General features: G+C 40.8%; 1 protein-coding gene across 1 annotated transcript; it reads right to left on the bottom strand.

Annotated features, from left to right (window-relative positions):
- Positions 1-6,950: 6,950 nt before the first annotated feature.
- On the bottom strand, positions 6,951-10,594 carry GJC1 (gap junction protein gamma 1). The gene is made up of 2 exons (XM_082680092.1): positions 10,313-10,594; positions 6,951-9,139 (listed from the first exon to the last, which is right to left on the bottom strand). Exon 2 carries the CDS (start codon positions 9,117-9,119, stop codon positions 7,929-7,931), a length of 1,191 nt encoding a protein of 396 aa, XP_082536218.1. The 5' UTR covers positions 9,120-9,139; positions 10,313-10,594; the 3' UTR covers positions 6,951-7,928.
- Positions 10,595-16,803: the final 6,209 nt, after the last annotated feature.

Genomic DNA, 16,803 nt, shown 5'->3' with positions numbered 1-16,803 from the left:
TATGTGTCTTCTGGGTCAACAAGCCCCCCAAAGCAGACCACTGGAACTAAACACCATAATCACAAGCTGGTCTATAATCACAACTGGTTCAAAAGCTGTAGCTCAGGCTTCCCTGGTGGCGCAGTGGTTAAGAATCCGCCTGCCAATGCAGGGGACGCGGGTTTGAGCCCTGGTCCGGGAAGATCCCACATGCCGCGGAGCAACTAAGCCCGTGCGCCAAAACTACTGAGCCTGCGCTCTAGAGCCCGTGCTCCACAAGAGAAGCCGCCGCAATGAGAAGCCCGCGCACCACAACGTAACCCCCGCTCGCCGCAACTAGAGAAAGCCCATGTGCAGCAACAAAGACCCAACGCAGCCAACAATAAATAAATTTATATTTTAAAACAAAGCTGTAGCTCCTTTGTCTGTGATCATTTCCACATTTGAATGTGAAGTAAGCAATCCACTGACAATTCGCGCTGTTTCCAGGGCTTTTGGCATTAAAAGTGTCTTACGGAGCCCAAATCCTGTGCAGACCCCTCTGCAGTCAGAAGTTGAGGCCTGTCATTGCTCTCTACAGCACCTGGGTACAGGATCGAACATCAGTCTCTGCCTGCTGGGCAGAAGCCACAGCTGCAACACGCTTTCAGGAAAATGGGCCAGGCTGAAGGAGCTCCCTGTCAGTGTTTTTCAATGTTTCCAGAGCAAAGATAAAATTTCACTTTCACGGGACTGACTGTACAAACTAAAAATAAAATTGAAAAAAGCTATCTAGTTCTGTATCATTTTTCCCCATGGTCAAGTCCCATTCAGGTCACTGGCTATGCACCGAAATCGGTTATGAACAGTTGCTTGGTTCTGCCTTGCCTGGAGTTTAAGGCTGTCAGCCAGCCCATACCCTGTGTGATGGCCCCGCAGAGCAGAGCAGACAAGGATACTTGTGGGAGGTTTGGCCGAGGGTAAAGAGGGAATCCGGTCAGCTTTTCCTTGAGGCACTAGCAGTGGGCTTCCATAGGTTTTCTTTCACAATCCCTGAATCTCGTTTAAAGTAGGCATAGCATGTCAAGGGCAGGGCAAGGAAGTGCTGTGCCATTTCCTCAGGATTGAGAGGGCAGGAGAGAAAACCAACTGACAGCGGATGCGTGTTACCATGTCATCATCTTTTTCCTTTTGTTTTCCAACCCTGAGTCACTTCCTATTTCTAATTTCCTCAAAGATGTTATAAAATGTAGGGTGGAGAAACTCCGAAGTAAAGACACCAAACTCGTTCATATACAAGGTGGGATGGTTCTTGGTCTAGTCATAGTCATAAGCCAGAAGTCCTGAGTGCATATTGGAAGATGTTTTGAAAATTTATGCTTGGGGGGGAGGGATAAATTGGGAGATTGGAATTGACATACACACGCTACTATATATAAAATAGATAACTAATAAGAACCTAGTGTATAGCATAAGGAACTCTTCTCAATACTCTGTAATGATCTATATGGGAAAAGAATCTAAAAAAGAGTGGATATATGTGAACGTATAACTGATTCGCTTTGCTGTACAGCAGAAACACATTGTAAATCAACTATACTCCAATAAAAAAACACTTATGTTTAAACATCTAGTTGGAGACAGCATTCTTCCCAGCGGCCCCCGCCCCTCCCCCAAATCACTTACGGACTAACCCACTGATTCCAGATGAGAGTCTGAATCATCTGCAGTCCTCCACTCCAGACAGCCATCAGTCTGAGCTGGCACGTGAGATGACATTCATGTGCTATGTCAGGTTTAAACCTCCTTGAACAGAGATCGCTCAAAACAATCCCCCTCTCACTTTTATTCTGGCCCACATTCCATGTTTTCATTTTTTTCTTAAGTGGTTCTCAAACCTCAATATACATAAGAATTACCTAGAGAGAATTTTTGGGTGATGTCACTATTCTGTATCTTCCGGTGGTAGTTGCTCAATGCATGCATTTGTAACTATACACTAAAAAGGGTGAATTTTACATCATGTAAATTACACCTTAATAAAAGATTAAAAATCACCTGGAGAACTTATTAGTTCTTATTATAGGCCTCAGATGGGTCCAAGGAACCAACATCTTAATAGGAATTCCCTGTTACTTCTTCATAGGTGGTCCAAGGGTCACATTTGGAAAAAATGCTGTAAACACAGGACGGTCCAGCCAGCTGGATCCACCCCCTGCCACAGTGAGAGCCCCACTCATATCTGCTTCTGCACTTCGCTAGGAAAAGAACATAGGATGCTGGATTAAGCCACTGCGCAATCACTGTGCAGACCTGGATTCTGTTCTCAGCTCCGCCTCGACCCCCCTATCCTTTATGCCCCTGTGTAACATGCTTCCAACTCTAAATAACTAAAGGAGGCAAACGCTAACAGTATTACATGTTAAGATTGGTATAAGTCCTTAAAACCTTAGAAATATTGTTTTAATCTCTATGTAGCAAAGAAAACAGACTTTAACTTTGATGCAACACCTTTTCCAGGTACTAATATCTGTTCTGATGGCAAATCTGCCAAAGAATCCACTTTCCAAACTAGCAGTGACTTAACAGCTCCAGCAGCTTTCAAACAGCTCACAAGTTTATTACCAAATATGGTTGGCTGACCAGTTTACAATCTGTGCCGCTGAGGGTGGGCTTGACGCATGACCTATTCTGTCACTCAGTCAGCTATTCTGTGTCTGGGGTAACAGAGGGCATTGTTGGAATAAATGCTACCCTCTCCTCAGCCCTCTCCCACATCCGCTATTCTCACAAAGTGGATTAGTCACACCAAGACTGGTCTACGTCTGTGAGGAGCATCTTTCTCAGAAGGCACTCCTCTTCTCCAGGCCTCGAGAACCAAAGGGAGCCAGAGAGCGGGTATGTTCCCGGTTTCTGTGCTTAGACCTTAGCCTCCACCCTTAAGGCCACCTACGCCTCCCAGACTGTGATGCCACAAACACGCCAAATCCTTTTAGCCACAGCCATTCCAGAGGAGTTCTAACCCAGCTATGAAAAAGGGCATCTTTTGAGCCCAAACCTCTACTTGGAAAATTTCCTGCTCACGTATTTCCACTGAGATCAACTTACAGGTGAAGGTATGGGAAGAGATTTTCATATCAGGTTTTCTGTGTAAACCATTAAGCTCTCGGGCACTATCTGACACAAAGAATGGGGTAAAAATCCTCAATATGACATCTCCTGGCAGTTGAGTTTTCACGTTTGGAAAAAGATGCACAGACCACGAATGAAGCTTCTAAACTGTATTTGGAACTGACAAAAACATCTGGAACTGACAAAAAATCTTCCTAGAGACAAGGCCCTCAGCAGAGTCTGTCCCCACCATAAAATTTTACATCAACTGTACAGAACAAAATTAGCAACAAGTGATCTTTGGCACTAGAATGGGTAACTCCTTAGCTGTTCATACAATATCCAAACTGCACATCACATGACATTAAATTGCTGGTTAACAGTTGAATTTTACATTTAAATTATCTTAAAAAGTTGGAAGTCCTAGCTAAGATTTTTGGTATCAATATGCTAATCATATCTAACACTTAGTGCCTGAGGTAGAGACTTCTGTAAGAGATTTATCGAAGAGAACACAATAGAGAGTACAGAAAAGAAAACCACTTCCAATCTTGGAATCATACAGCCAAATGTCTTTGCTGGTTCAGTAAGCCAACCCTGAAGTGCAGAACTCTTACTTCTTTTATTTCTGTAGAGATTTTGCACGGGAGCAGGGCTTTCTTTTGTTTGGAATCCTGAATTTTGGAATCCATGGATTGCTTCTTTCAAAAGTATGATTATTAACATGGAATGTGCATGAACCAAACTCACTTACCATCATTATTAAAAACAACAAAAACACAACTGCACATTAGGGACAACAAATAAAATCTTTTAAAGTCTCCAGGACATGTGGCCAGAATGCGTGCAAGTCAACCTAGTGGCTCTAATCTTTGATGGTGACTGTGGATGACTACAGACTTACGATATATAGGCGAGCTGAAATTTTATTTCCAAACTCTGCACTGTATAGGTGCAGGGGCTTTACTTTCAGGTGGTAAGACTCTTCGTGAAATTACATGATTTTATAAAGATAAAATTAATCTAACAACTGGAACCTTCCAATCAAAATGACCAGCAGCTGCATATCTCTGACTTCAGGTACTTTTCTTCACAGTTGGGAAAGACCTTTCCTGTATAAAAAGGCATTTGTGAAGTAGGTTCAAGTATAACATACTTGCCTTTTATAAAAAAACTGGCTGGCCAAAAATTTATCCTAAACTATAGGTATTATTTTTAGCAGTGTACTGTCTCTTAAATGAGACAGAAAACGTAAAGCCTAGACGTTTATAAGCATAACGCGTAAAGCGTAGGTATGACTAATAGGAATAACATTTAAGTCCATTCTTGGTATAAACTGCTTAGAGCAAGTTAAGTGTTTTAAACAATCACTGATTCCTGTGATAAAGAGCACTGAAGGACTTCTTACTACATCACATAGTTCTTTCACCTATTTTTTTTTTTGAAGCTCCAAGGTCAGACAAATGACAATAATAGTTGGTTTTTTAATACTTTTTACCAGACGCTTTTTCTAACTACTTCATAACACTTCTGAGAGGTAAGTGGCTCCTGGAACTTGGAAAAGTAAAGTGAACTGCCTAGTCTCATACCATGAAGAAATGACAGTTAAGGTACCTAATGATGACGTTTTTCTTTTTAAAGATATAGGTGTCCTTCTAAAAGACAGATATGTGGGAGCCCTAACCTGTGAGAACCATTTTAGTTGGCAAAGTTCCTTTTTATCGAAAGTCTATAGACGTCAGTCAAGGAAAATCCCCAGACAAACTGACTTCAATGAAGTAACACGCGTGTGGTTTTAAATGAACAAATATAGAAACAGGCGAAACTAAGGCATAAAGCAAAGAGGAAGCCACAAAATGAACAGTAACATTTCTTTAGGGGAAAATGTTATATAATTCTTCCCTCAAATTTGAACTAAGAAAAAAAGCCCATTTGTTTTACTGATCTCTTCTGAATAATTGTAACAAAGATGAACAAAGGACACACCACATCTGAATAAATCCAACTGTATTTTAAGGAATATAACATGTTGACCATATCCTGATTGTAGTCTGTGAAGGACTAAGCACTCAACTTCTATTTAGAGAAGCAAATGTCATACGACAGAGCATGTCTTTTTTTGCGGTACGCGGGCCTCTCACTGTTGTGGCCTCTCCCGTTGCGGAGCACAGGCTCCGGACGCGCAGGCTCAGCGGCCATGGCTCACGGGCCCAGCCGCTCCGTGGCATGTGGGATCTCCCCGGACCGGGTCATGAACCCGTGTCCCCTGCATCGGCAGGTGGACTCTCAACCGCTGCGCCACCAGGGAAGCCCTACAGAGCATGTCTTATACAGCAATTCAAAGGAATGATTTTGATAGGGAAAAAAAACCCTGCTGACAGGTGTTTTATACAAATACCTGCAAGTTCCAGAACAGTAACTGGAACGATATTTTATAGACTCAATGTAGACCCAATTAATGGGTTAACAAGCTAGACACTGATAGGGCCGTTTTCTTAATGTAAGTCCACGACATGTTGTTAGGGGAGAATGGCCTTGGCAAACTCATATGTTCAAAGGCTGAAAGAAATGGACTAAGAAAGCAGTGAGAGTTGGGAAATCTATGTCATAATTAGAACTTTAGTGAGAGAATAAAAATAGACCTTAACACATGTGAAGTGACCCAGAATATCTTTCTATGTACTTGAGGAAGTTGAAGAATTATCCAGACACAAAAGATAACATTCTCATCAGAACAAGCCCAGATGAAACACCAGAGGCCCTGTTTGTAGAAACTAAGTGGATGCTTCTGGCGCCGAATGTCTGCCTGGCATTTCTGCTTGACTCCTTCCCTCTCTCTCACTCAGATCCCCAACCCTTCCACTGGCAAAGCCACTCTGTTCTCCTTCATACATGAAGTTCTACTGACATAAGAATTATTGCTAGTTCTTTATCTTAGCTGGCCTGAAGTATTTAAAATCCTCCCTGTTTTAGAATAATTATTTGAAATTCCTTATTAAACACTTGGTTTCAAGGAAACTGTGCAGGTCTATTAATTATCAAGGATCCATACATGTAGAAATCATTTTCTGAAATTTCCCCTTCAGTCTCAAGGGAGTTTACCTTTTGCTTAAGTGTTTAGAGATCCTGAAGAACTTCTCTAGGCTAAAATTTACAGACTAAAAAAAGCAAAATAAAGGTAAATGCATGGTTAGAAGATAAGCTTAAATTTGCAACTGAGTGTCTTTTGCGGGGGGTGGAGGTGGGGGAGAAATGCAATGGACAGCAACAAAGAGAAAAAGAACTGCATACAGGACGCTGTTCTAAGAATAGAGAACTGACATTTAAAAATTAAGTCAAAAAAATAGCACTCTTGGAATTTCAAAGTTGGAGGTGGCTTGCAATAACTTTCTGTTGGAAGAGAGTGAGATACCCAAAATGAAAGCTCCCTGGTGAAGCAAACACCGCTCCCTTTAAATCTTTACCAAAAGCTCTTACTCAGAAGCTCATAAACTGTAAGACAAATGATGTGAACATGACAGGAGAGCAAAGTTCTCCAACGTTAGAGAAGGTTGAAAATGGCAGTAAAATACTACTGCAAATTACGAGTGTTATGTGAACATTAATGCTTGTCATTAACTAATAGATATGCCTATAGCAAATAAATACTGAAATTCTCTTTCGGTCTATTCACAGATAGACTCCCAGGTCTGACTGGTCTTCCAGGCAGAAACCTACATTGGCAGAAATATGTAAATTATAAAAGTTCCATGGTGAATTATAAAAAATAAGGAATTTGAATTTAGGCCTTCTGCCATATGCAGTTTAAGGTAGCTTTAATTTTTAGCCTAGAAGGGAATTTTCGTATTTTTACTGTTACCATATAAAAAAAATATCCAGCACTGGCTTCTTAAGAAACCAGAGAGGCAGGTGTTTGGATACAGGTTTAAGGCAAATCAAACAGGTCCACAACTAAACATCTTATCAGGGCTTATTTCCCAGGAGTGCCTTTGTTTTGTGACAGAGGAATCTTAGAACAACAGTTCTAGCCAGGGTCTCCACACTGCTACTGGATGAGGACAGCTTTGTGCACCAGCCTTTTGAAAGAATTGACATTATATACACACCATCAAAGCATACACTGGCAAGGCTTGATATTTAAAGGACTTCTGCAGTGAATCACTTTATCTTCTTTGAAAACACAAATAGGTTTTCAAAGACTAGATACAAATCTGGACACATGAATGAGATTCAAAGATTTCTCAAGTCAAAGAAAGATCTCAACCTCCCTCTACTATGGACTTTCTTTCCAAGACTGAGAACTGATTCATCCTCCTCCGGCTCCTTACATATCTGAAATCTTCCCTGCAACACGAGAGGCACTTTTATTAGGTATGTAGCATCTATTAAAACTTTAAATCCAGGGTAGAATTTGCTGAACAAAGTAATAACACTAGCCTAATAGGCATTACCTTAAGAATTATTTCCCCTTTAATATAAAAGTATAACTACAGTGGTCCAATATACAAATACAAAGAAAAGTTCTCATACTAAAAAAAAAAAAAGTACCATAATACTGTACATACAAAAACTGTTCAACAAGAATGATTTAAATATATCTGTTCTTTTCCAGATCTGGAAGACGCAAATGTAAAGTTCTGCAACTGTATTATTGCTGGAACATGTGTCCAGGAACACTGTGTTTCCCGTTCTTTCCCCCTGTCCCAGCCCCCACTTCAGAGTCCCCTGAGCTTGGATCATGAGCCAACAGCATCCCTGAAAATAACCAGAGCTGAATGTTTACTCAGTGGAAGTCATTATTCCGTGAGCCGCTGCTTACCGTGAACTATGAAAAGCACAAGTTTTAAGCCCAGCCAAGGTTAAATCCAGACGGAGGTCTTCCCATCCCCCGATTTGCTACTAGCACTGCTTTTGTTGGACCCAGCCTTGGACCCCACTTTGGCTTTTTTGTCCCGGGGACCATGGGGGTTGTTTTGGTGACTGTAGGCCTGGATTGCCAGATCCAGGCGTTCCTGAGCCATTTTGATTTCCCTCTGCAGAGTCTCCAGGTCAGCTGGGAGGTTGTCCTCATGGCTGCCGTACTGTTGTTCCTGGGCGATGTTGGCCTTGTTTTGCTTGTAGGCAATCTTAGCGTTGGACAGTTCGGTGTACTGGATTTGATCTGGTTTGACGGCAATGTTATAGCCAGGGGGAGCAGATGGTGTGTTCCAAGTGAAAGGATAATTATAAGCACCCGGATCTTCCAGTTCCCTCCTTTTACTGTTTAGTGAGTCTCGAATTGTCCCAAATCCTAAATGAAGCATCTCCCAAATGTTAAGCAACAGGCAAAGGCCTGTGACACCATACATTATCAGAAGAAAGATGGTCTTTTCAGTGGGTCTGGAAATAAAGCAGTCTATCTTATGAGGGCAAGGAAGTCTGCTGCACACATAAAATGGGTGGACTTGGAAGCCATACAGGAAGTACTGCCCTATCAGAAAGCCCACCTCAAACACGGTCCTTGCCAGCAGCTGCAGCACGTAGATTTTCATGAGCCCGTCCTCCTGAATCCGGTGTCGGCCATCATGCTTAGGTTTAGATTGGTTCTGATCTTTATTTTCTTTTTCACTTTCTAATTCCATTTCTGGATACATCATGGGATCCTCCTCATGGTCCTCTTCTGTTTCTTCCAGGGCCCGGTGCTGTTTCCAACGCATTGCATAGGGTTTGCTCCGAGCGGCCTTCTTGTCTGCTTCACCGTGCTCCATTTTGGCAATCTTATGAATGGCGTAGCCCAGGTACATCACTGAGGGGGTGGCCACCAGGATGATCTGGAACACCCAGAAGCGCACGTGGGAGAGGGGTGCAAAGGCATCATAGCAGACGTTCTCGCAGCCTGGCTGCTCTGTGTTGCACACAAATTTGCTTTGCTCGTCGTAATAGATGGACTCTCCTCCTACAGCTGTAAGGACAATCCGGAAGACGATCAATACAGTGAGCCAGATCTTCCCCACGAACGTGGAGTGGTTGTGGATCTCCTCTAGCAGGCGAGTGAGGAAGCTCCAACTCATGGTGACTGAACTGGTTCACCCTGATAAAAATGAAAAAATACTAAAGGAAAATCAGCAAATATTAAAATCTTAATTTTTTCATTGATGATATCTCTAGTAACTACTTCTCTACATACTTGAAATTTATCTTCAAGGCTCATACTAGAATGACTGTTAGAATAAATAGCATCTCACTCTCTATACTACCATCAGGTAGGACCATTCACCCCAGTCTAAGAGCACTGGTTTGGGCCTACAGGGTCCTAGGAAGTCTGATTAGTTTTCGTGTCTTCCTTAGCTTAAAAGGTAAAATTATAGCTATCATTTGAGATATATATCTCAAAATATACTGGATTTTTTTTTTTTTTTTTTTGCGGTACGCAGGCCTCTCACTGTTGTGGCCTCTTCCGTTGCGGAGCACAGGCTCCGGACGCGCAGGCTCAGCGGCCATGGCTCACAGGCCCAGCCGCTCCGCGGCACGTGGGATCTTCCCGGACCGGGGCACAAACCCGTGTTCCCTGCATCGGCAGGTGGACTCTCAACCACTGTGCCACCAGGGAAGCCCTATACTGGATTTTTTACATACAGTATTATTTCATAAGACCTTCGAACTTTGTGGAATATAGATAAGAAAATAGCACAGAAGTATGGCTATTTGGTCACAGTAAGACTGCCACTGAGAACATAATGGGGACACCTGGGCTGGATGGACTCCATTGTGAAGAGGTACCTTATCAGGAAAGTTAAATTTTGGACCTGGTGACAAAGTATTAAAAAAGAATTAAGGAGATAGTACAGCTGCAAATAACTGGCAAAGATCAAGAACTAAAATAAAAGAAAGAAACAAGGAAGACACTTCTGAGCTAGGCTGCATCACAGAGATTCTAGCATTCTGTATTATATTTCTGTATTTTGTTTACGGTAGAAGTTAAAAAATGCCTGTAGATTGAATTGTGAGGACATTAAAAATCCAATCAATAGACAAATCCACTTAAAACAGCATTTTGAAGGACAGTTTTATTCTGAGATTCTTAGATCTATGTCCAGAATCCAGGTAAAAACCATCAAATGAGATAATGTACGTAAAATCCCTCATACAACCCCTGCCACATAGCACACCTAGCTTTTCTCTTCTATCTTCCCTCTCTTGGTTTACTTCTGCAGATAACAGTTGATTATCAGCATCACCAAAGAAATCTAAATATACTTTTTACCTGTTATCCAGAATTTCTGTTATCCAAAATTTTCTAAGAGAAATGACGTTTTGCTTACAAGTTTTCCAGATTCCCTCTGGAAGGGAAAAAGAAAAAAGAAGGTCATAAGTTTCCTCCCACAGAAAACAATAAATCACTAGAACGCCATTTTCAGGGAGAAACAGTTTTCTATGTACCATAGGAATCAATCAGCATGAGATGGAAACAGGCTTGAGTTTGAATATCACTGTTCTCTCCTCCTATACGTGGTAGGAGAAACTACCTAACAGTGACTCAAAGAGTCTTAGGTCACTGTAGTCTAAGAAAATATGACAGGAAGATGAGTCATTGGTGAAAATCTGAAGCAGATGAACTCTGGCACCTATAGGAAAAAGCCAAAGTAGAAAATTTCACCAAATTTAAACTGGGTCACTAAAGGCCTTGCAAAAATCTTCACCCTGTGCGCTCTATTCCTGTTCTATTCTCTGGAGCGGCCAATGCCTCTCTCAATGGGATCTGAGCAGCCAACTAGGAGCGAGCTGTTCAGTTAAAACACCCAACAGCTGGCTCTCAGTCATTGGGACACCCATATCCACAGAAGGTGATTTACAGACTCAACTGCTCACAGAAGGAAAACACCTGCATCTGTATTGTGATTAAAAACTATATATATAACTGATTCACTTTGTTATAGAGCAGAAACTAACACACCGTTGTAAAGCAATTATACCCCAATAAAGATGTTAAAAAAAAAAAAACTATATATATAGGACAAATTATTGCTCATTATCAAGTTCTGCAAACTATGGAATAGCTATGGCCAAGAGTCATCCACACTTACTATCATTTAATTTAATAAATGAATGTAAAACAATCCCTGAGTGTTCCAAGTTATTATGTGTTCAAAATAACTTAATAAAAAAGATACACGAAGAAAACTCAGAACAGTTCCCAAAAGGTCAATGAAGAAGAAGAAAAGTTCAGGCATCTGCATAGCATGCAAGTATGAAGATTCACATACAGAATCCAACCACACAAAGATCTCACCATAGGACTTCAAGTACAACTCTTATTTCCAGCCCTGATGTCCAACTGAGCTCACCACTTCTCTCACTGCATACACAAGTTATAAAACCACACCACAAGAAGTAAATAATATGCAGTCTTTAAATGGTGATGTAAGCCAGATTTCCAACACAGAACTCAATAATGATTCACGTCCACAAGTCCAGATTCACATTTTCCCCAAACGCCATATATATCTAAAACATTTCCCTTAAAGCCTGAAATTCTATTTGTTCCGATAAGCCAAAATCATGAAAGTGCAATTGTTAATTAGTTAGGAAGCTCATCCTCTACACTGCCGTCCATACCGAAAACAAATGGGTACCTTTTTAATAATTATTGCTATGAAATAATTTCTCAACAGTTCAGGGGGAAATTAGTGACAAACCCTTCAAAGCTTATAAGTTATAAAGCAGCCACTTAAACACATCCAGAAATACACACTGCATACTGGTTAAGCTGTAGGCCTAGACAATGATGAGCCCTTAGAGCCTGGTTTTCCGAGGGTACTTATAAGTGCCACAGCACCCTATACCTGAACCCTGAGTATAAATGATGTGTAAAGTAATGTAGCTTCAGCACCTCATAAAATGGGTGACGGGTGATTTTCTTCCTAAAATAACCATGGGCTTCCTAATCAAATGGCAGCATCACCACTGTGGATCTACTGAGCTGTCAGTAGGCTTTTCTTTGATACTCTTCCCTTTCCAAATCCCTTTCTTCTCCTTGTAAGCATTAAGAGAAAGGCTTAAGTATCAGAGTAGACTCCTCCAATTTGGGGGGTGGGGTGGAAAGGGGAAGAGGGAGGGAGGGTGAGAGAGAGGAGAAAAAACTGAATGAGTAGAATGGTGGGTTCTGGAATTGACATTTCTAAGCAAAAACGTGTCACTGCCAAGTGTGGTCTTGCTGTGTTCTTGCTCCACTAAAATTCCCTTTTCTCAGAAACATTTTTTCGCTCTCCTACCAGAAGCCTAAGATTCAGAACACAGTCTTGGTTATAGAGTAGGGAGTGAGAGCGTGCAAAATTAACCTGTGAACAGCTCTCGTGAAAAAAATAAAAATCATTTCCATACTCTATGAATGGAAAATATGGGAGCATGTGATGAGTGGTGGTGAGAGGTGGGGGGATGCCAAACACCTAAATATTTTTTGCCAATTAGGAAAGCCAACTGATTTAAATGTATTTTGACACTTAATGTCTTCTTGAATATATTCCTTTATACTTTGGTTGAATTTATCTATAGACAAATTCTAGGAAGTGCTATTATCAGGACACAAGAAATGTAAGTCTGCGTGGTTTTTGCTCTGTACTGGCATTTGACTTTCTAAAAAGGTCTTAGCAGTTTACAATGCCTGGCAATGAATGAGTACAATTTTACCTCAACCTCATCAGCACTGTCTGTTATGCTACTTTGCTAGGTATAAAATGGTATTTCAAAATTATGTCAATTTGTATGTTTTTAATACAGCAGGATACCCTTCCCCTATATTCCTCCTTCTTTGTGAACTATTTCTATCCTTTTGCCCATTTATCTGCAGAATGTATTCTTAATACAGTACAGACATCAATCATTTGACATTTAATAGGATTCTCAATTCTCTCTCCACCCCCCAACACATACTGAAGAAAATCATGTTTGCTTTTATAACATTTACTGGACAGAAATCAAATGTGCTATTTTTAGTCTGTTTTCCAAATAACTTTCAAATCTACCTTGTCTTACACTAGAAAATAGAATTTAAAAAATTACTTGGTATCAACACGGTAATAAATTAAGTAATCCCCTCCCAAATTATTTATATTTGAAGAGTTTTCTATCAGCTACATCCTAACAGGATCAAGTCAAAGTTTACTGTATGTCTAAAACTCAGGATCTTTGAAGATTAAATATAAAAGCTCATTATTTGGATTATCTCTGGAGGTGGATTATATGATTAGATCTATTTTAAAGATGAAGAAATGAGGTCCAGAAAGTTTATAAAATTTGCCCGAGATCATCCAGGTATTAAGAGGTGAAACTAGAATCTGAAGTCAGCCAGTCTTGTTCTAGTCTCAGCTTTTAACTACTAGTAAAGAATTACATTCCAGATGAGGTGGAACTATGTACAGGCCCCATGTGAATAAAGAGGAGGGCACCTCGCCCCAATCTTTGGAATCGGAATTAAACTAAATAATAAACTCACAAAGATTAAAGGTGGGGGGTTAGTTCTGCTGCCAAAAGAAAGTGGAAAAAAAAAAATCAAAGGGGGAAATTTCAGGGTTTAAGATCTTACACATAGAATGAATTGAAAGTTAAAACAAAACCCCCCAAAACAAACAACAACAAAACATAAAACCCAAAAAGAACTCCAAGGTTGTTTCTTGGCAGTTGGAAGGGAAGAATAAACTAGAAAAATGGTATCTTCAACAAAAATTTTTTTTTCACTAAGAAGGATAACTTCTTTGGGCATTGAGAAAAGTGACACAGAAGGTGGTAAATTTAGTTCAGGGGTGAAAATGCTTGTAAAAGGGTAGATACAAAGATGGTATACATATGAAGTGCTCAGAGCTGTGCCTGGTCTCAAGGCAAGCACCATTATTACCATTACTACCAGTGTTGCTGCAACTTTTTGTCTTACCACCTCAACTGTACTGGGAGCCCTTAGATGTTAGACACATCTTTTATCTCTGCTTCCCTAGCATCTAGCCCGATGACTGGCCGTTTTTTAAAAAAATCAATTACCTTATTTATTTATTTTTGCCTGTGTTGGGTCTTCATTGCTGCACGCAGGCTTTCTCTAGTTGCCGTGAGCCGGGGCTACTCTTCATTGCGGTGCGCGGGCTTCTCATTGAAGTGGCTTCTCTAGTTGCGGAGCACAGGCTCTAGGCGCACGGGCTTCAGTAGTTGTGGCACGTGGGCTCAGTAGTTGTGGTTCACGGGCTTAGTTGCTCCGCAGCATGTGGGATCTTCTCGGACCAGGGCTTGAACCCGAGTCCCCTGCCTTGGCAGGGGGATTCTTAACCACTGTGCCACCAGAGAAGTCCCTGATTGGCCATTTTAAGTGCTAAATAAACATTTGACAAATAAATGAATAAATGCATTCCTATCAGATTTGCCTTACATTTTTCACTGCAATCTCTTCTCTCTCTCTCTCTATTTTTTTCCTCCTAGATTCCCACTGCATCAGCCTGTCCAAAAATGGAATAAGCAGCCTCATGAAGCAGTAAACCCTGGTATAAATGCAGCAGGGAGGGTAAAGGGATATAAAGGGAGGTGTCTGTACTTCACTGAAATCTATAAAATGTGACACCAATGATGGCAATACATTATGTATGTACAGTGTAATACCTAAAACAACCACTAAAAAAGCACACAGAGGGACCTCCCTGGTGGTGCAGTGGTTAAGAATCTGCCTGTCAATGCAGGGGATATGGGTTCAAGCCCTGATTGGGGAAGACCCCACATGCCACAGAGCAACTAAGCCCATGCACCACGACTACTGAGCCTGCGCTCTAGAGCCCACGAGCCACAACTACTGAAGCCCACATGCCTAGAGCCCGTGCCGTGCAACAAGAGAAGCCACCGCACCACAACGAAGAGTAGCCCCTGCTCGCCACAACTACAGAAAGCCCGCGCGCAGCAACGAAGACCCAATGCAGCCAAAAATAAATAAATAAATTTAAAAAAAGAAAAGAAAAGAATAACCATACCTAGTGTTGGTGAGGATGCGGAGAAACTGGTACTCTCATACAAGTAGGAATGTAAAATAGTATAATCACTTTGGAAAATAGTCTGGCAGTTTCTTAGAAGTTAAACATATACCAACTATATGATCCAGCCATTCTGCTCCTAGGCAAGAAGTGAAACCGTATGTCTATAAAATGACTTGCACATAAATGTTCACAACAATTTTATCTGTAATAGGCAAAACGTGGAAACAACACAAATGCCCATCAGCAGGTTGATGAGTAAATTGTGGTACACTCATACAGTGGTATACTACTCAGCAGTAAACTATTGATACGCATAGCATGGAGGAATCTCAAAATAATTAGACCAAATGAAAGAAGTCAGGCAAAAAAAAGGCACACACTGTATGATTCCATTTATATAAAATTCTAGAAAATGCAAACTAATCTATAATGACATAAAGCACGTCAGTGGTTGCCTATGGATGAGTTGGGGGTGGGAGGCAATGAGGGACTGGCCAGCCTGATATCAAACTCTCGTGGCTATTATTTTTCAGTTTCTACTTCCGTCTTACTTTTCCTTTTCCAAACTTCTAAATACATATCCTGATTTTTGTCCTATCTTATTAGCCTCCTTTTCAGTGCTCTTTGCTGGTTCTTCCACCAGAATCCAAGCTGGAAATGATGTCCCACTTTGCTCCAACATCTCCCTGAAACTTCAGACTTGAAATTCATCTGCTACTCAACATCTTCTCTTGGATGTCTAATAGGCACGTGAAATTTAACATAACCCAAACCAATCCTCCCATCCTCCAAAGAGCTACTCTTACTCTGTCTGCAGTTTTCCCAAACTCAGTAAGTAGTTTCACCATTCATGCAGTTTTTTAGGCCAAAACCTTCAAGGCAACCTCACTCCTTTTTCTCACTCCATAGGCAAACTATACCAGCAAATCCTGTCAGTTCTATCTTCAGAATATACCCACAATCCAACCACTTCTTTCCACCTCCACTGCCATCAACTCTGATCCAAGCCCCCTTCAACTCTAACCAAGATTATTGTAAAAGCAAGAGTCTTCTAATTGGTCCCCTAGCTTATGCTCTTATGCCTCTCAAATCTCTTCTCCAAAAAGCAACCAGAGTAAAGCTTTTAGAAAGTAAGTCAGATCATGTCCCTCTTCTGCTCAAAACTCTCTCAGAACAAAACCCAAAGTCTTTACTATAGTCTACAAGGCCCTTTATCATACAGCTACGAGCACACTTCCGGTCTCATCACCTTCCATTCTCCCTCTTGCTCATTCCGATTTAGGGATATCTACATCCTCACTATTCCTCTGATCATACCAATCATGCCATACTTTTGCCTCAAGATTTCTGTACTTGCTATTTTCACTGCTTTGAACTTTTTTATTTCATAGATATTAGCAGAACACTCTCTCATTTCATTCAAGTCTGCTCAAAAGTCATCTCCTTAACTTTCCTCAGACCACTTTCCTAAAATAACATCTGTCATTCTCTAGCCCCTTTAATTTTCTTTATAGCACTTAACCCTCACATAATTTTTATTTTACAATTTTACTGTTTATAGAATATAAGCTCCCTGAAGGCAGGATTTTGTTCTTTTATCCCCAATATCTAAAACCCCACAGCCTGACAAATGGTAGTAGGTTCTCAATAAATATCTGTTCAATAAATTAATTCAAACATTTAAAAAAAATGCTCCTGATGTATTAACGGAAAAATATAGGATACGGAACAGAATTATCCCAATTTTGGAAAA

Source organism: Grampus griseus (assembly GCF_964374135.1).
Source record: "Grampus griseus genome assembly, chromosome: 20".
NCBI lineage: Eukaryota > Metazoa > Chordata > Mammalia > Artiodactyla > Delphinidae > Grampus > Grampus griseus.
Note: the sequence above shows the minus strand (reverse complement) of the source record. Positions and strands in the feature narration are given on the sequence as shown.